At 35.7% G+C, this 21,621-nt stretch overlaps 1 protein-coding gene across 4 annotated transcripts in view; it reads right to left on the bottom strand.

The window, feature by feature from the left end:
• Positions 1–21,621, bottom strand: part of Arhgap5 (Rho GTPase activating protein 5) — a 72,226-nt gene that overhangs the window by 10,014 nt on the left and 40,591 nt on the right. For all 4 annotated transcript variants that reach the window (XM_029484965.2, XM_021178861.3, XM_021178860.3 and 1 more), the window contains exons 4-6: positions 7,907–7,984; positions 5,393–5,524; positions 2,955–3,060 (exon numbers count right to left, since the gene is read on the bottom strand). In XM_029484965.2, the coding sequence (XP_029340825.1) occupies positions 2,955–3,060; positions 5,393–5,524; positions 7,907–7,984 (316 nt within the window). The remainder of the gene's footprint in view (positions 1–2,954; positions 3,061–5,392; positions 5,525–7,906; positions 7,985–21,621) is intronic.

Here is a 21,621-nt window from a genome sequence, read left to right as displayed (position 1 = left end):
TACTATTAATAGTTAATTAACTGCTGTTTATGAGAAAAGGGAGGGGAAGTGTAACCACTTAGTACAGCTAGTGTTAATCATTTTAGAGCCTATCCTACAGAGATAAAGGACTACTTTCAACACTGAAAAAACTTTGAGGATAGAGAGAAGGCTCAGCAGTTAAGGATACTTGTTGCTCTTGTAAAGAACCCAAGTTCAGATTCCATCACCCGCAACTATGTGATCCACAACTATCTAACTCGATCATCTTGGCATCAGAATCAAGGGAGGGTAAAAATAAAAGTTGGCAAAGAACAACCATTAACACTAGTAATTCCTGAATGAGAAATAGTAAATAAAGTTGTGGTAAGGGAAAGAAAATAGAAAAATAATTAGGAAAGAATGGACTTGAAACTCACTAGATATGAAAAGTGGAAGAATATAACCGAAGAATCATTCCACATTATAACTACAATCTTGTCAATCTGCCAAAACATGTATTTCTCTTTCTCCTAGAACTCTAGCCCCATGAAGATTTCACTATTTTGTTCACTGTTATGTGCTCAGTACTTGTGAGAATATGCAGCATTAAAAAAAAAAAAAGGCTTTACCAAGTTACAGTCTAGCTCCTAGCTAGCTAGTTTCAGCTGTCAAAGTGCCTTCCGGATACTTTCTGAAACAGATCTGCCTGTGGGTATGCCTGTGGGCTATTTTCTTGCCCAAAGATTCATGTAGTAGGGCCTAGCTCACTGTGAATGTGCTAGGCAAAGAGTGCTAGGCTGTATAAAAAAAAGTTAGCTGAGCAGGAGGAGTTAAGAGAGCAAGCTGGTAACAGCATTCCTCTACAGATTCTGCTTCAGCTCCTGTCTTGCATTTACCTTCAATGATATGGGAAACATAAGCCAAAAAAACCCTTTCTTTCTAAGTTGCTTTTGGCTATGGTATTTATCACAATAATTCAAAAGAAAACTAGAACTGTACAGTAGAGTGTTTCTTTTAAAACTGAAGTTTAAATAGCTTATGCTCTATTTTCCAATGAGGGATGCAAATAATATAATGCTTTTCATTAAAGAATGTGGTCTCATAGCAAAAAAATTATAGTATGTATAGTAAAAAAAAGATTTATATATTCTGAAACAAACTTTTTTATGATTATACAGACTAAAGCTAGTCAACGAGTCATGATGTGAACAGTACTGTCTGGTATAACCTGGCGTTGTTCCTCCATCTTTTTACTTTTCCCATTCTTATTTTGGTCAGTCCAAATAAGCCTCCTCTTTGTGTTCTTCATGCATCAAATATGCTTTTGGTTGTGCTGTTTATTTTTGTACATAGCCAAAGATAATTCCAGAATACAGCACTTAACATAACTTTGAAGGTGGGCCAGTATTTTGACTTTTTGAATGTACTCTGCGCTGTCATCTCTTCATAATCCTTTAAATCAAGTCCAATTATTTTTTTTAAGATTTATTTATTATATGTAAGTACACTGTAGCTGTCTTCAGACATACCAGAAGAGGGTGTCAGATCTCATTTCAGGTGGTTGTGAGCCACCAGGTGGTTGCTGGGATTTGAACTCTGGACCTTCGGAAGAGCAGTCGGGTGCTTTTACCCACTGAGCCATCTCACCAGCCCAAGTCCAATTTTTAATTCAGCCTGATATGTTCACAAAGTATCACTGGCCTTTATATTAAGGTCTAAATCTTCAATATACCTTGTTAACAAAATACCAACCATTTCTATATTATTATTAAACTGACATTTTTTTAAAAAGGGGACTTGGAAGAAGGGTTATAAAATAGTATAATTTTACATATCACACTGATAGCAATAATAAAACTTTAAATGAACAGATTAAAATGTACTTCATTTGGGTCTTATTATTGCAATCTATTTTTTTTTTTTCTTCTGAGACAGGGTTTCTCTGTGTAGCCCTGGCTATCCTGGAACTCACTCTGTAGATCAGCCTGCTTCTGCCTCCCAAGTGCTGGGATTAAAGGTATGCACCACCACTGCCCTGCACAATCTATTTTCTTGTGGTAGGGATCATACTCAGGGCTTACCAGAATTTAGACAAATGCTCCACCATTGAGCCACATAACTCTGCAGAATTCTTTTTAAGTTGACACTGTAGATATTTTTTGAATAAATTTTTTGAAAAGTTTATTTTTACTTATATTTGTGCAAATAAAAATATAAACAAATAATAATTAAAAAAACTCTACCCAAAACAAAACCAAAAACACCTATCCAGTCTTCAAAACAACTTCATGAAGTACTATTTTTCTTATTTTTATAACTGAACAATGGATAATTTGTCTAAGGTTATGATTATAACAACATTGCAAACTGATACTTATTTGACGACACTGTCTGAGCTAGTCTTAATAATCAATACTACAGTGCTTCTCACTTAATAGGAATTCCAACTGTGAGTCATTTATAGAGTTATGTATACAGGAATTAGTATCCTGTTTTGGGTAACAGGACAGTTTGTGATAAAATTTCCCTATATGAAATACACAAAATACACAACACAGTATGGTAGACAAGGTGAAGTGAATCATGTAAGAGTTATATTCTACTTATGATTTCACTCTTTAATCCCCAATTCCTCTAACTCCAAATAGGTTGATTTAGTTTATTTGGCTATTGTCATTTTTCAGTAAAATTCTAGGACTCTACACAAGAGAACTACTAAAGAAAAAATGTGAAAAAAATATGCGTTGGGCTGAATATATAGGACAGTGGTAGAGTGCTTACCTAGCATAAGTCCTGGGTTTAATTTCAGTATAATAACTAAGTAAACACAGAAACAAATACTGATCATATTTGCAAAATAGTAACCATATAGATATGAATTAGATCATGTAGACAGCCATTGCAAAGAACCCAAACAGAACCTTGTGCTTAGTCTGTATTCCCTTATAAAGGTTACAAGTCTGAAACACAAAGTGCATTTTATTTGCAAGTACCTGTTTAGATGTGTTATCACATATCTGAATACATCATAGTTTACAGGATGAAATTTCTTAACAATTTCTTTCAAGGCATGAAAGCGCTCTGTTTTATCTGGGATTTCTGTAAGAGAAATTTTTGGGTAAAATTATAAACTTACAAATATCTGATGCAAATATCCAGTTAATATATACTATAAAAATTAAGACTGTTTGAAGTGTGTGTGCATATGTATATACACACACACAACTAGAAATTTATTTAAATTACCTAATTACTTATAAGGATGCTAGTCTCTTTAATATTCCTGCTACAGATGCTAAGAGTTTCAGGCTTTATGGGCACAACTACTCAGTCCTACAGTTGAACAACAAAAGCAGTCAGTTACAGACAACACGTAATAAATGAATAATGGGTATCTTCCAAGAAATTCTGAAACATGAATTTTTTTTATTTTAACGTGTCATTAAATTTTTCTTCTAGGGGGCTGGAGAGATGGCTCAGCGGTTAAGTGCACTGGCTGCTCTTCCAGTGGTCCTGAGTTTAATTCCTAGCAACCACATGGTGGCTCACAACCATCTGTAATGAGATCCAATGCCCTGTTCTGGTGTGTCTGAAGAGAGTAACAAAGTAGTCACACAAATAAAACAAATAAATTTTTAAAAAAAGTTTTTCTTCTAATAAAAGTTAAAAGATTTCCAACACCAGTGATAGGTACAATATAGCCCTGAAACTATAGTTATCCAGTTTACTTACTTGTAATCTCTACCAAAAGTTTCCTTTACAAGTAGCATACATATTTAATATAGTTATTTTTCCAAGTTTATGCAATTATAAGACAGGACTATAATACAGTACTGCAAAGAATGGGAGGTAAGAGATTTATTTTTTGTTCTCTCCCTTGCCTTCACATCATGGGAGAATTATCAAGTAGTAAAAATTTTCATTTGTCACATTTTACTTCTAAGCTAGGTCTTTCCAAGGCTAGTGTTTATGACCAAGAAGTAACATTTGTGTATGTATATTGTGGCAATATGTCACAAGTTTTAAAAAATTGTTACTTTTTAAAAAGATTTTATTTTTAAGATTTTTATTTTTTACTTTCTATAGTTTTTGTGTATATCTTTGTAGGGTGGGGGATGTTACACAAGTGTGGGTCCCCTAGAAGTAAAGAAGGAACAAGCTGGTCGTGAACTACCTGGCACAGGAGCTGGAAACCAAACTCAGGTCTTACAGTTAAGAGCAGGAAGTGCTCTTAACTGCTGAGCCATCTCTCTAGCCCCCTTTTAAAATTTATTTTTCCTTTCTATACTTCACTAGTTTATGTGTGTAGAGGTGGGAGAGGGGGAAGGCATGCGCCCCAATAGAGGTCACAGGATGACCTGTTGAAGTTGTTTCTCTCCTTTCACCTTGTATGTTTGGGGCTTTAACTCAAGAATGTCAGGCTTGGTGGCAAGCACCTTTACCTATGAGATACCTTGCTGGCTCAGAACTGTATTTTAATTAAAAAACAAACAAACAACTGAGAACTTTTAAAATAAAAGTAATCTCATTTAAAAGAATTTGAAGACATATTAAAAGGAAAACCTAAAAATTACATTAATTTTAGCCACCAATGCAAATTAAGCACTAGGTTTCTTGATGCCCAAATGGACGATTCCATTTTCCAGATAAATAATATGTGCATGCTAGAAATATTGAGTGACTGATTTCAAACTAGGAATACACTTTGAATCAAGTACTGCATCTTTCTGCCATACTTACCCACCCTAAATTACTTAGTAATTTTAAAATTTCTGATCTTTTAGGCACATTTAAATTATCTAGCAAGCAAATATGAAGACCTACTAAGTTCAGATTCCACTACCCATGTAAAGAGCTGGATCCTGGATAGCTTCTTGTAATCCTAGGATTGTGAGGGACAGAGGTAGAGATGGTAGGATCCTAGCGTTTTACTGGCTGCCAAGCTATCTCCACGGTGGGAGTGGAAGAGTAGGAGGGAGAGAGGAAGAGAGGGGGAGGGGGGAGGGGGAGGGGAGAGGGGGAGGGTGAGGGGGAGGGGGAGAGGGGGAGGGGGAGGGGGAGAGGGAGAGGGGGAGGGGGAGGGGGAGGGGGAAGGGGAGAGGGAGAGGGAAAACAGACCTGTCTTGGAACAAGGTGAACAATAATAAGACAGGACACCCAACATCCTATTCTGGTCTCAGTGAACACTCCCCCTGCCCCTCATTATCTGTGAGAGTAGCTAAAAACAAAACCCCTGAGGTCATTTATGGGGACCCTGATTCTATTTAAATTTGGTGGATACCTTTAAGACATAGTTTCTAATAAAGTGAATTTTTAACTATAAATTCTAGTGCAGAGATGATTCTGGAAAACAATATTCAAAAAACACCATCATCACTCTTCTTTACCCCTGCACCCTTCCTCCCTCCTGGCAAAAAAAGTTTATGCTTACTTGCTGCTTCCAATAGCTCTGGGTGGAGTGAATATGGAATCAAAGGATCAGGCAGGTCAGCAAAGAAAGCTTTGAGAGCTCCTGCTACAGCATTTACTGTCACTTCCATTGATGCTAGATTGATATTATGATCTAAAAGACAAAACTCAAAACTTAATTGAGAGAATGAAATTTTAACTTATTACTGGTTAATGATAAACTGAAAGGATACTTTTCTGCCAAAAGACATTTCTCATTAGTTACCTTTCCCTTCAGGCCAGGAAACACACAGATCAGGAAGAAACATGCCCATGCAGAAAGCATTTTATCAACAAACTCTGTAGCTTAACACACCAGCATACAGTGTATTAAAGAATTTTAATAACTCTTTCCTAATTTGTTTATATACAGACTTATTAAGAGACCATAAAAAATAGACTAACAGTAAGATTATATATCTCAATTCTAATTTGGACCTTTAAACTCTACTTTGTAATGTTTTAAATAAATAGGTTAAATAATTATCAGTAAAGGGCTGATTTAAAGAACAAGAAAGGAACATGCTGAAAGTGTACCATAAGGTTTGACATTAACAAGTAATTTAAGTGTAAAAATATAGATCAGAAAAAAAATTATCCCCATGACTTATAGACAATCATTACTTGTAATTTTTAGGATACTTCATTTGAGTTTTGTTTTTTTGCCTTTTTAATGATCACTTAAAGAAAACATGACCGATTTACACATCTTCCTGGTCAAGCATCATCTCATCAGCCTTGTATTTATTCTTTCATCTCCATTGTGTGATGAAAAAACTGAGATCTAGAAAGATGAACCTGCCTGAGGCAGGCAGTAAGCGGCAAGATGAAGAAATAAAACCACTAAATTGAATTCAAGAGCCCCAAGTATTACTCTGCTCTTTTCACTCAAAGGGGAATTGTACCAACTGGACATTATAAAATACAGTTTGTCTAATATTTCTTAAAAATAGAGAGTATTTTTGGCAACATAGCATACTTTTTTTACACATGTATATACCAGTCAGTAAGTGATGTTTTGCCACTTTAACCTCATCACAATATTCAACATTCATAGACACATGGGTGGTTCCCCTTCTCCCTTTAAAATTATAAATAGTGCAACAAATGCCTTTAGCAAGCTCATGCAAAGCTTTTGGAATGAAAATGCACATTCTTTGAGGTAGAATTTCCTAAACAAAGGAATTTGAATTTTAACATTCACAAACTACCTCTCAAAATGTACCCACAACAGGTATACAAAATTTATTTGCCTACATTACCAACATTCTTAATCACTAATAATAAATGTAATCTTAAAATAAAAATTTGTCAATGTTAGGGGCTGAGTATATTTTCAAATATATACTAATAGTTTAATTTGTATGTAAGTCCATACTTTCTTGAAGATTTTGTTTTTATATGCTCATGGAGAATTTCTACATTTTTAATAGCCTTAATTGATATTCATTTATGTTTCCTAGGTTCCTTACCAAATTTAAGCCTTTTCCAGTCAAAGACTACAAAAATATTCACTTACTTACCCCTAATAATTTTCATTTTTTTAGTTTATCTTTGATCACACATGGAGTTCCTTACTAGTCGGGGACTCACTTATGAATTTGCTCTTAAAGATTAGTTGTCTGTTACATTAAAAAAGCACTTTTATATAGTATTGCTTTTTTATACAACAGTTACAAATGCAACACATGTAAATTTACTGCCTTTCTAATTCTGGCACTGTCTTTAAAGATTCTGTTATTGTTTTAAGGTAGCTTATTGGATTAAAAATATAAAGTAGGGCAAAAAACAGTACACAAACCATATTATATAATAGCTAGACCATATATTATATCATAGCTTACCTCAAAATATTTGCTTTACCTGAATCCCTGTAGTCTTAGCATAATGAAAAAGATTCATATTTCTAAACAAGACCTATAAATTTATTACTTATAACAGACTGTTTTAATTCCAAGTATCCTCTTTTCAATAAGTTCTTTCTTGTCTTCTAGCCTTCCCACATCAAAATATAATACTTTTCTTACCCAATTGTTTCAATTGTCTCAAATCATTTATTCTAAATGTATTTTAAGTTTGATATTTCCCACTTTCTCTTATAATTGCCTAAAATATCAACCTACCTAAAAAGACTAAAAGAATCAACATTTTTCCCTCTCCCTCCCTTTTTAAAATACAATATTTCACCATGCAGCCTTAGTTGTCATGCAACTCACAGAGATCCTCCTGCCTCTGTCTCCTCAGTGCTGGGATTAAAGTTATGCACCAACCATGGCAGGCTCAGTACTTTCTTGTTAGTGCTAAGACAGACCTTTCCCAGTCTTTTTATACTTCTTATTGTGGCAATTATTATATATTTAATATTTCTAATCACATTTTTAAATGCTTTCCACTCCATATCCATTTCTGTTAAGTTTTAAATAAAAACAACTTTCCTACTGTAAAATTCTAACACAGAAAACTGTAAGACAATAATTTTATTTTGCAATTATATTACCTTGATCAAACTGCTTTTGAATGTTGTCTTGATCAGTTTTATTTCCACTAACACGGTATAGTCCTTCAGTACATAATCCTAAGAAATTAAAACATATTTTATAAAACATATATCTGTACAAAAGAATATGCTTACTTTAAATCTTTAGCAACCAGTCAAAATGTGACTACAGGTTATAGAAATATTAGAAAATTGATGTCTAGTATCATTCCTGGAGTAGTATGTGTCAGGGCCTTTGCACAGAACAACATATTATTTTTCTATATGTCTGGTTAAAAGTATTTCATGCTTTACAAAGTATTATACTGGGAAAAATTTTCAACTCTCAGAAATCTGTGAAGATAAGGTCAACAAAAATTTACTGTCAGAAAAATTATGAGGACAAGGTCACAGTTATAAAAACGACGAGTTACTATTGATACAGCCAACATGAATTAGTCTCATAAATACTCAGGTTATGTGAAAGCAGCTGGATTATGTCTGATGTGGTGGTTCATGTCTATAATCATAGCCCTTGGGAAACTGAGGCAGTAAGATCATGGTTAAGGCCAATCTGGATTCAATAGCAAAAGCCTGTCTCAAAAAATAAGTAAAAATAAAAAAATGAAGAAAACCAGAAACAAAAGAATATATTTAACTTATATGACATCCTAAAGCAAGGAATTCTTACCTAAAATACAGGTAAACATTTGTCAAAAGCAACTGACTCTGGTGGCTAGAAAATCGGGAAAAGTCAAAAAAGGTGATGAAGATGGTTTTAGATCGTGACAGGTATATGCATTTGCCAAAATTGTATATACAAATATACTTGTAAAATCAGTGTGCCCCTTCCTATGTAACTCATGTCCTTTAAACCTAAAAGAACTATAAGCAAATACTTAACACTCTACAATTAGGGGCTGGGGAGATAGCTCAGTGGATAGTGTACTTGCCATGCAATACTGAGGACCAGAGTTCCAATCCCCAGAAGCATGTGGGTGTGGCAGCCACCTATAAGCTACCATCCTAGAGGTAGAACTGGGATTTCTAGAGCATGCTGGTGAGCTAGATTAGATAGAATTGGCAAGGTCTAGGTTTAGTGAAAGACCCTACTTAGAAGAGAGAGATTGAGGAGGACACTAGATATTAACTTTGGGACCCTACATCCAACACAACACACAGTGAGCTGTAGAACATATGAATGAACAGGAACACACACACCCACATCCCAAACTCATCCACAACCAGATGAGATTAGCATCAATCACTTGGGTAGGGTAGTTGAACATAAGAGAACTAGTTTCCCTAATGACGTTTCCCCCACACGTGGATTTAGTGTTAGTGTTTGCCACCATTTTCTACTCTGCAATTCTTGACTAAGTGCCTTCTGATACTGAACCAGTCTCATATAGCAGTTAAACTAATGCCTTATAAAAAACCCAAACAAAAACTCTTATACTAACCTCCTCCTGATAGAAATATGAAACCGGTAAGTAAGAAAAGAAGAAGAAAAAACCCAGGCCTAGATTCAAGTATGTTAATACTATAAATGATAGTATCTCTAAAGAACACACTGTCATTTAGTGCTAAGGATTTAATAGCTAATTCTTTTTTGAGAGCTAGTGCCAGTAAATTTTTTCCAACTCCTTTTATTTGCATTACAAACATAAACACTTACCAAATGAATATCACAATTTCTCTAGATCATTACACCAATCAAAATACCACTTCCTCACTGACACTTTCCTTGTTATTTCCACTTGGAATCAACTTCTTTAGACTTCCCAGAGCACTTTAAAACTGTAACTACCACCACTAAGTACTTCCTTTATACATTATAGTACAGGAGAACAGTCCTGTATTCAGCTGTAAATGTTAACAGTATTAGCAATGTCCTGTCATCCAAGGTGCTTTAACAGCATGTAGTGTTTTTTTCTGGGGAGACACTGCATTTCAGGGACTACTTGGGAATGCCTAGAAATATTTTTAGATGTGATAACTGGAGAAAGGAATATACTAGTTCTTTTATCATTGCTATGACAAAATACCCACTAGAAACAACTTAAGGAAAAATGATTTTTATTTGTGGCTCACTGCTTGAGGGTAAGGTCCATCAAGATAAGTCACATAAGCAGGGACAGGAGGCAGCTGACTACATTACGTCTAATGTCAGGAAGTGAGAGGTGCGTGCGGGCAGGGACAGAACCTAATGCAAAGCTTATCTTCTTTTTACTCAGTCTGGAATCCTCTCTAGTCTATGGAATGGTTTCAATCCAATTTAGGGTAGGTCTTCTTAACTCTATGAATGTAAGAAGTATAGATCCTATGTAAGTATAGATTAAATCAAGTTGACAATATTAACTATCAAGGGGACCTACTGAAATTATAACAAAACATAAAACAACAACAAAAATATATAGTTATGAGAATAGGTTATAAGTATTTCAGCTTTGATTTATAACTTCTTTTTTGTTATGCTAATTATACCACAAATACACCAATTTATCAGATTTAACAGACACAATTTGCAAAGATGTAATTTGTGGCAAAAAAAACCAATAAAGGGGTTTTATTTACTTTTGAAACAGTTAAACTGAATTAAAACATGACCATTAGAAAGTTTAAAATATGCTGCTGGATATAGCGGTAGTAGTGTATACTTTTACTCCAGCACTTGGGAGGCAGAGGCAGGTGACTTGCATAATGAGTTTTTGGACAGCCAGAACTACATGGTGAGACTCTGTCTCTAAAAACACCAAGAAAGTTAAGATGATAATTACAACACCCTAGTAACAACTAAAAAGCTCCTAAACTAAAACTCTCCTTTTCTCTCTTAACAGATTTAAAAAAAAATGCAGACTCTAAGATACAATCACAGGATCAATGGCGCAAATATTTGAATGTAAAGAGATGGAAGGTTTATCAAGACACTAGTGCCTGTGCTATCAGCTACTTAGACGGCTGAGGAAGAAGATTTAAACTCAGGATATTATGATTATACACCAAAACCAATCAGGATTTATCCAAGGATAACAAATTCAACCCACAAAAATCAATTAATGTAATGACAGATTGCAGGGAGAAAAATCTACCCTAGTGTCTTAATTGATACAGAAAAAGAACCTGACAGAATTCAGCACTTTCTATGATAAAGTATCAATAAAAAATGTATGACTAACATCTAAGAATTTTAGAATATAATCAACAGAGCAAGCTTGACTTCTGGAGCATAAAGCTTAAACACTAATAGACATAGACAGTCTACTTAGTGAAATTATAACAGATTCTCCAAATCTGGAGAAATTGATATCCAAAAAGAAGGGGCATGTGGAATCCTAAACAACCAGAGAACCTTGCTCTAATAGTCAATCACAAATACTAAGCAAAGAAATGATAAAGCAAAAACATCAATTCAGAGTCAAACACATCAGAAATTAGCAGCCCTAAAAGTCAAGAAATCCTGAAATAATTCCTTTCTAGCCCCAAAAGAAACAGCTAACAAAGTTGACTTTATCCAGCCAAGCTATTTTTTTAAAGTTGACAAATAAGGACACTTGAAAAAAAAGATAAAGTAACGCATATCAAGAACACCAAGCCAGCACAGCACAAGACACTTAAATATTATAGACGGAGAAGGAAGTCTTGATAATAAGCATGTAAGAAAAATAAATTTCACAAGAGGAATTCATCATATTCAACACTGAGCAAGAGAGCCTTTACTATTCATTGGGAGAAATCATTGACTAATCAATAATCAAACCATATAGAAAAGTAATTCCACCCTCCAAAGTAACAGAAATGAATAAACATCTCTCAAAATAGTAGCCTTATATGTAAATAGTCTCAAGTACCAATTAAAACACAGATACAATCTGACGAGATCAAAAAACTACATCTAACCACTGTCTTTATGAAGTATGATTCACTAGGAAAGGCACCCAAGAATCAGAGGATGGAAAACTACCCAAGAAGTGAGAATTAAAAAGGAGCTGGTTATTTATTCTGTATCTGATAATGAAGACTTTATGCTGAAATTATTCAGAAGAGATAAGAGAACAATTAATCAAGAAAATATTAGTATATATGCAATAAATGGAGTTCCCAATTTTATAATTCAAAGAAACATTAATGACAGACACAAAAGGACAGGTCCTTATACAACAATATGGGTAGTTTCAACAACCTCCATCTCATCCCTAAATAGGCCATTCAAATTAAAAGTCAGAGAAACTCAGTGGTAAAACCATATACACATACAAAATTCCATTTAGCAGATGCAGAATATACTGTTTTTTAAATTTATTTTTTATTAGATATTTCCTTCATTTATATTTCAAATGCTATCCCAAAAGTCCCCTATACCCTCCCCCTGCCCTGCCCCCCTACCCACTTACCCCCACTTCTTGACCCTGGCATTCCCCTGTACTGGGGCATATAAAGTTTGCAAGACCAATGGGCCTCTCTTCCCAGTAATGGCCGACTAGGCCACCTTCTGCTACATATGCAGCTAGAGACACGAGCTCCGGGGGTAGTGGGTAATTCATATTGTTCCTCCTATAGGGCTGCAGACCCCTTCAGCTCCTTGGGTACTTTCTCTAGCTCCTCCATTGGGGGCCCTGTGTTCCATCCTATAGATGACTGTGAGCATCCACTTCTGTATTTGTCAGGCACTGGCATAGCCTCACAGGAGACAGCTGTATTAGGGTCCTGTCAGCAAAATCTTGCTGGTATACTGTTTTTGTTTTTTTTAATAGGCCATGGAAACTTCTTTAAATTAGACAACATTCTAGAGCACAAATCAAGTCTTACTAAAGACAAAACAATCTAAAATCTTCTATCTTATCCAAACATAAGGCAAGAGAATTAGTAATCACAGCAAGAAAAACTTCAGAAACCACATAAATAAAGAGACTGAACAATAACACCCAAAAGACCACTGAGTAATTGGCAAAGGTGGGAGGTGGGAGGGGTGTGTGTGGACTAAAAAATGTCCTAAACAAATTAAAATGAAAGCATCACTTAGCCAGAACATTGGGGATATAACTAAGGAAGTTCTGAGAAGTATGTTTAAAGCTATGAGTACTTAAACACCCATAAACATCTTGTGGTGGTTTGAGTGAAAAATGTTCCTTATAGTCTTAGACATCTGAACATTTGGCCCTTGATTGGTGGCACCAGTGTGTTTAGCCTAGCAGGAAGTACACCACTAGAAGACAGCTTTTAGATCTAAAGCTTTGCACCACCACTTCCAGTTCACTCTCCCCCCACCCTCTTTGTGCATGTGTCTTAAGACTTAAGCTCTTGGCTTCCTATGTGAGTAGACTTCCTGCTGCTTGCTGCCATGCCTCCCCAGTAAGATGGAACCTCTGAAACATGAAGCCAAAATAAACTCTTCTCTAAGTCATAAGCCATTTTAGGTCACATGTTTGTGCTGGATAGTTTTATTTCAACTTGATAAAAGCTAGAGTTGATTGAGAAGAGGGAACTCCAACTGAAAAAAATGCCCCTACCAGACTGGCCTGTGGTGCATTTTCTTAATTAGTGACTGATATGGAGGTTCCAAGGTCACTGGTTCACTGTGCTAGCCCTGAGTAGGTAGTTCTACTGTGTATAAGCACTCTTGGGAGCAAATTGAGAAGGGACATTCCTCCATAGCCTTTTTCAGTTCCTGCCCCCAGGTTCCTGCTTTGAGTTCCCTCAGTGTGTGACTCAAAAGTTGGAAGATGAAATAAACTTTTTTCTCCCAAAATGGCTTTTTGGTAGTGGTATTTTAACACAGCAATAGAAAATCTAAGACAGTTTTATCACAGCTGCAGCAGACTAATACTAATCATAATTAGATAACCTAATAATGAATCCCAAGACCTTAACAAACAGAAGAACCCCCCGCCCCCAGCACAGACAATTCAAATTCAGAGCCAGCAGATGACAAGGAAATCACAAAGATCAAAGCATCACAGTATCTGATTTCAAATTATGCTACAGACTCACAGTACTAAAAACAACACAGTACTGGCACAAAAAATAAACTCAAAGTTACAAAGACCTAATTTTTCATAAAGTTCTCAGGAAAAAATATGCAGAGGAAGGGAGACACCTCATACAAACCAAAAAAAAATCTTTGCCAGAAGTCATGTTAATATAAACAAATGAATAAAGGAAGGATGGAAAACAGGTAGACACATGGATGGTTGGTCTAGAGAAGTAGCTCAGTGGTTAAGAGCATGGACTGCTCTTGTAGAACACTCAAGTTCAGTTTCCAGGACCCTTATGGGGCAGCCTACAACCACCTGTAACTCTAGCTTCAGGGGATCAAACACTTTCCTCTGCATTCTGTGGGTACTTGTACTCGTAGAGTCATAAAACCACAAAGAGACACAAAATTTAAAAATAAAAGTAATCTCAAAAGGAAGCCTGGAACAACAGGACATGCTTGTAATCTCAGTGTTTGGGAGCGGAGACCCGAGGATCCTTGGAGGCTGATGACCAGTCAGTAGAGCTCCAACAGCAAGCTCCAGGTTCCGTGAGCAAGGCCCTGTCTCAAACAGCAGAAGCAGGGGAAGGAGGGATGAGATAGGACAGGGGGTTTCTGGAGGGGAAACCGGGAAAGGGCATAACATTTGAAATGTAATAAGAAAATATCCAATAAAAGAAAAAAAAGGTAAGGCAGAAGAAAACCACTCCTTACACACACACACACACACAAAGAATAACACAAAATAAACACAAAACCTAAATTATCTAATCAATTAATGAGATAGTAAACAAATTTGAAACACAGATGTCCAAAAGTAAGTGTACAACATCTTAAATTACCAGAAAAATACAAATTAAACTGCTCTGAGAATCTATCTTAACCTAACCAGAATGCCTTTTTATCAGAAAAGAAACTACAGGCTGAATATGTTGTTCAGTTGGTAGACTGTCTGCCTATCGTGCATGCACAAAACCCTGGATTTGATTCCTTAGCACTACATAAGTAGGGTAGGGTGGCACACATATAATCCCAGTACTCAGGGGTACATGCAAGAGGATCACAAGTTCAGTGTCATCTTCAGTTACAGAGTGAGTTTGAGGCCAGCCTTGATCCAGGCTCTCCCTTATTGTCTAAGATATAGGGAGTTTAGAGATACTGTTGCAGAAAATCTGAGTTGAGACTTCAGCACCCAGGCTGGATGGCTGACATGTGGGTGTAGAGAAAAGGAGCCCTATATACTGCTGGTGAGAATGCAACTTGTAGAGTAGCCACTATGGAAACCAGCATGAAGGTTTTTCAGAAAACTAAATATGACGTATCTATACTACTCTTGCTTATACACTCAAAAGGTTACTAACACTCCACAGAAATACCACACATCCCTGATTACTGCTCCGCAACTTATAAGAGCAAGGAAATGGAACCAGCTTAGACATCTCTAATTAGATGAACAAAACCAGAAACTGTGGTACATACATAGACACAAGGGTATTCAGTCATAAAAATGAAATTTACAGGGAATTGGAATGACATAATATTCTGACTCAGAAAACATTTTTTCTTGTCTGTTCAACATCAAGACTGAAAATTACATAAGCATATATAGAGTAAAAAGAAAGCATCAAGTACTAGCCTATAGAATTTCAGTACTATGTGCAAACACATTTTTTTGTTTTGTTTTTGATTTTTTTAGACATGGTCTCACTATGTAGCCTTGATTGGCTTGAACTCATTATGTAGACCAGGCTGGCCTCAAACTTACCTGCTTTGCCTTCCCAAGTGCCAGAATCACACTTGGGCCCCATACATAATATTTTAAGAGTCAGAATAAAGAAACAACTAGATAAGGAATAATATAAATGTGACATAATAGATTTTAATATAATATACAAAAACTGATATAAGACAAAAGTTGCTAAAAACATTTCCTACTAACAGTATGAGCACAATGGAGAAAAATCAGATTAAGAGAGGGGCAAGAAAGGAAAGGGGGTTGGGAAATGAGGTAAAATTGCTCAAGTATGTGCTGTCCATGTATGAAAATGGCCTTATGTAACCCAGCATTTTCTTTTTAAGTATGATTAAAAAGATACTTCAACTTGGACAACCGGGAAAATCAAACTGCTAGTGTTACAAACAAGCAAAATCAGAAGGTGTTTTAGGGGAAGATGGATGAATTACACCTTGATTTTTGTCAAGTACAAGTCATCTCATTTTAACTAGAAAAGTTCAATAGGCAGTTCGGAATATATTTACATATTAAAGTACAAAAAGAAAGATCTGGAAGTGAATCCTATAAATGGGATGGTCCTGGCCCAAACGCAAATATCAACCACATATGCATAAATGGCATCATAAATTAATGAGTATAAATTACTGAAGCTATGAGAATGTACTTTATTAAAGGCATAAGAAATAAAGAAATGTGTAAAAATGCTTTTACTTAAAACAGGATTCTTTTTTTTTTTTTTTTTTTTTAATTTATTATATATAAGTACACTGTAGCTGTCTTCAGACACTCCAGAAGAGGGCGCCAGATCTCGTTGCGGATGGTTGTGAGCCACCATGTGGTTGCTGGGATTTGAACTCTGGACCTTTGGAAGAGCAGTCGGGTGCTCTTACCCACTGAGCCATCTCACCAGCCCAAAACAGGATTCTTAATAAAATGCCTATTAATGTGTCATGTAAAAAATTCATGTGATACAAGATATAAAATATATATTCCTGGATGTTACACAGTATATAGACCAAGGCTAGCTATGAAACTTCACAATGAAATTTCTCTTATACTAAAAGCTGATAGTGACGAAGTTAATATTAATTAATTCTTAGCAGTAGTATGTGACATTTCTGGGGAGGAAAAAAAACTGTTACATGAGTAAGACACAAAGGCACTGCTTTCCCAGTTTATCAAATACAAGTCTCTCCTTTTAATGCCACAGGGCCTAGAGTGCATGCATTTTTTTTTTTTAACTTTACTGAACTAAAATGTGTCCCTACTTTTTGAAAATATTTTGAAAGCCACTTTAACTGATGCCCATTAAAAGTAACAATAGCTTTCCAACACTTGTTATTTCCATTACATACAATAATTAAAAAAATTCACAAAGCATATATTATATATATCAATTTCATTTCATCTTAAAAACAAAACAACCTGTGGCCAGGAGCTCCACAACTTGTGGTGGTGGAAGTCTTGGACCCAAGAGAAGAGATCTGTGTCTCTCTCAACTTTGGTGAGAGAGGCTTCTTTATGCATCCCATACTTGTTAATACAGACACTCATAGCTGGTCAAATGCTGAGTACAAACTGAGTGCTCGTCTATACCAACCTCCCTTACTTAAGGCTCAGAGAACATCACAGTAGAAGAGGAAGAAAGAATTTAAGAGCCAGTAGATGGGGAGAAGCTGGGTGTGGAGGTGTGAAAAGCTGACTCCTGGACATGGTTGCTGAATACATCAACTCACCGTTGATGAAGTTACTGCATATGAACAAGACAATCAAAATTCCAGTATGAAGGAAAGTGTGTGAGTGTCTCCAAAGTCCCATACCCAGCTGCATAGCTACTGGCAAGTGAGAGGAAAGTCTCTCTGATTTGGGGATTTGCTCTGGTTGGCTATCCATGTCCCAGCATTTGGCTCCAACACCCACATCAATATGGGAAGCATCAATAAGTACTAACTGGACTCTTAGGTAGTTATTTAATAACAATAAAAATAATCACAAAAAGTTGGAAGACAGGGCAGGGGTCACTAATGGGAGTTGGGAGGGAGGTAATGGAGGATGGATATGATCAAAATATACTGTACAAAAATAAGTGAAATTTTTAAAGAATTTAAATATTTTTAAAAATAACAAGATATAATTAACACAGTAAAATAAATGTCTTAGTTACATGGTGACCATGCTAGAATCACTAGTTTGCTCTATTTAATGGATAAAAGATAACCTCTTGAAATGCCTTCAAATGATACAGGTGGATGGTTTCTCCTCTCTGCAAGGTCCAGATAGCAATTTATATACATTTGACATAAAAGAGCAACTACCAAAAATACTGAGTATTTAAAGAATAACGCTCAGAATTAGGAGGCTACTAAAATAAATTGTCACTATATTAGAATGTGATAGGATAAACCATAAAAAGCAACTCCAAAGATCAGTGTCCTGTCACGTTAAAAACTGTTTATGTATGACAAATACTACAGAAGAGTAAGTTCACTTTTCCTTTTTGAAAAAGTTATGTCTGTCTACATATACATTATATAGTAGATAACATACAGAAAACTTATATGTTATAAAATCACCGGTGATTTTTAGCCTATTCTTCATGGATTAATTGGCATTTTCAATTGTTATTTTTCCTAGAAACTTCTAGTTATCAAAATCACTTGTAAACAGTTAAAAGTTATGTAAACTAAAATCTTAAGACAAGTGACTTAAGCTCTTGGGTTTCTTCCACTATAAAATCAATGTAATTTTACACATACTTTGATTAATTTCATATCACAATAAAGGTTTATGCAAACAGTACGCATTAAGCAAAACTGACTCTATTAATAATTTCAGGGGAGGTTAAAAAGGATAAAGTGTTTCATCGGGCTTGGGAAAAGGAATATAATACTCCTTTTCCTGTAGACATTTTGTCACTAAAACCAAAATTACTGCCAGACTCAGTGGCACACACTTAAATCCCTGAATTTGGGAGATGGAGTTTTTTTTAATTTGAGGCTTATCTGGGCTACAAAGTTGAGTTCTAGGACAGCCAGGGATACATAGTGAAATCCTGCCTCAAGCAATAATTAAGACTGTCTCCTCTTTTTATTTGTCTATTTACTTAGTAACATTTTTTTGAGACAAGTGTCTCACTATATAGCCCTTGGCTGGCCTGGAACTCACTATGAGGATCAGGCTAGCCTCAAATTTATAGAGGTGAACATGCCACTGCTTCCCTGCTGCTAGGATTAGAGGTTTATGCTACTATGCCTGGCCTTCTTTAATTTGTGTGTGTGGGGGGGTGGGGGGGTTGGGGTGGAGGTGGTGGTGGTTTGGAATCAATAATTCCAATTCTAGTTTAGAAAAGTCTTTTTAAAAAAGATTTTTAATTTAAATTATATAGTATGCATGTGTGACTGTATAGTGGTATGTGCACATATATAAAGGTGCCTGTAGAGGCAAGAAGGAGCTAACATGAGTCTTAGGAAATGAACTTGGATCCCCTACATGAGCATCACGTGCTCTTAATGAGATATCACTCCAGCTCCCCAAACAAAGAAATTTAAAAAATAAAAATCTGTGTACAATATCACAAGGGTAAAGATTTGGTTACTGTTGTTACTAACATAAAAATAAGATAGTCCAAAGCTAGAAAAACATTTGTTGCTGGACAAAAGTATAGAAATAATCTGGAAGCCGGGCAGTGGTGGCGCACACCTTTATTCCCAGCACTTGGGAGGCAGAGGCAGGTGGATTTCTGAGTTCGAGGCCAGCCTGGTCTACAGAGTGAGTTCTAGGACAGCCAGGGCTATACAGAGAAAGTCTGTAAACAAACAAACAAACAAATCTGATAAACACACAAAACAAAACAAAAAAACAATAAGACACTTTGAGGGCTAATTTACAATTCCTTTGTGCTAGGAAAGAAATAACCACATTGTTTTTAGTGGTTTACTCCTTTTTCTTTTTTTTTTTTCTTTTTTTGGTTTTTCGAGACAGGGTTTCTCTGTGTAGCCCTGGCTGTCATGGAACTCACTCTGTAGACCAGGCTGGCCTCAAACTCAGAAATCTACCTGCCTCTGCCTCTCCAGTGCTGGGATTAAAGGTGTGCGCCACCACTGCCCATACTCCTTTCTTTTTTAATTCAACTAATTTATTTTTTAACCGGTGTTCTGCTTACATGTATTTCTGCGTATCATAGGCATGCCTGGTATCCTCAGAGACCAAAATATAGGGACTAGAATTACAGACATGAGATGCCATTTAGGTGCTGGGAATTGAACTTGGTCTTCTAGAAGAGTAGCCAGTGCTCATAACTGCTGAATCACCCTTTTAGCCAGTCTGGTCTACAAAAGTGAGTTCCAGGACAGCCAGGGCTACACAGAGAAACTCTGTCTCGAAAAAACAAACAAACAAACAAACAAAAAAAAAAAAGAAAAGAAAAGAAAAATAATAGTGATAATTAAGACACAAAAGCATACAGAACACAAGTGTTAGTTAGCAATGATGTAAACAGTGCTGACCTTTAATACGTTGTTGGTAAGATGTAGAACAGTATTCACTATGGAAAATAGTCTGACAGTACCATAAAAAAATTAGTTACTAAATGAAGCAGCAATTCCATCCTTCTAGGAACATACTGAAATAGTACAAAACTCTTGAACAAATCCTTCTGTATAAATGTTTATAGTACAACCATTCACTATCGCCAAAAGGTAGAAGCATCCTGAATGTGTCTATCAAATAATAAAGGAGACAAAATCTGGTGATCTCATTGATACATGCTACAACACAGGTGAATCGCAAAAAAAAGTTAAGACAAAGAAATTAGATGAAATCTTCATATTATAAGCCTAAACTTTAATTATGATTCCTTATTTTCTTCTCTAGTTTTATAGTCTTTTGTATAGTCTGTCAACATTTTGAACTTTTCTTCTTACTCTAAAGGTTGATCTTGAGTCTAACATAAAGTTTACATTAATATTTATATACTGACAATTACCAAAATAGCATCTAAAAACCAAAACACTTTCCTAAGCTCTGTACCACATATCCAACAGAATCTTGACCTTCTACTTGGATATTCCACAGGTACATAGATGCAGCAAACCAACAGTTTAATGCTTCACTGTGATTCTAATTGCATTAATATGGATATTACCATGAAGGATTACCTGCATGAAAATTGACCTCCCACAGCAAACAATTAAAAAGTGGGGGGAAAAACTCAACATTTTAAAAACAAGCACTAAATCTCCCAGCTCAAAACTGTTTATTTATAGGAAAAAGCAAGTGAGATAAACTATCTGAATGTCCCAGTTTAGTGCCTGGATAGTCTTCAGACAACAGTGAAAGGAGGTGTAAACCTAAGAGCTGCGACAATCTAGCAGATACAGATAAGAGATCAGAAAGACTGATGTCTAATCTGTGGGGCACAGCACCAGAAGTGGAGACACACAGTCAAGAGCCGCATACATGTATGGAAAATTCTCTACAAACTAGTAGAATATTCCACATGTATGACAATTTCCTGTAGCTAGAAATTGAAAGTTTTCTGAAAGTATCTTTTAATACATAGTGAGTTGAGTGAAATCTCCTTGCTATAATAAATAATTCCTACTATGTATCAGACTAAACAATAATCTGGATCTTTAATATTTTAGCAAATTTAATCCAGCAATATATAAAAAGTATAAAAAATTAAGAACCAGTGGTATCTACTTCAGGAAGTCAAGGTTAGTTTACTTGAAAACCAACCAATATAATTTACTACTTGAAACTGAGTAAAAAAGTTATGATCATCTCTAAAGATGCAGAAAAACACTGTCATAAAATTAACATCCAGCCAGACTGAAGGCTTTTCATCAAAACTGAATTCTGCAGAGATATGTCATCTCCTTCATATAGAACATCCTCATTTTACATGGCCCTGGAGCAAGTCTCTCCACTTATCTTAAAGAAATGAAACAGCATATGGAAACTTGGAGTCACATGTGGATGGAGGATAAGAAGAATCTAGTTATAGTCTCTTCCTTGCTAGTGAAC

The sequence above is a fragment of the Mus caroli genome, unplaced genomic scaffold (assembly GCF_978045245.1).
Source record: "Mus caroli unplaced genomic scaffold, Mus_caroli_1 scaffold_14, whole genome shotgun sequence".
NCBI lineage: Eukaryota > Metazoa > Chordata > Mammalia > Rodentia > Muridae > Mus > Mus caroli.
This window is presented reverse-complemented; position numbering and strand designations above follow the sequence as displayed.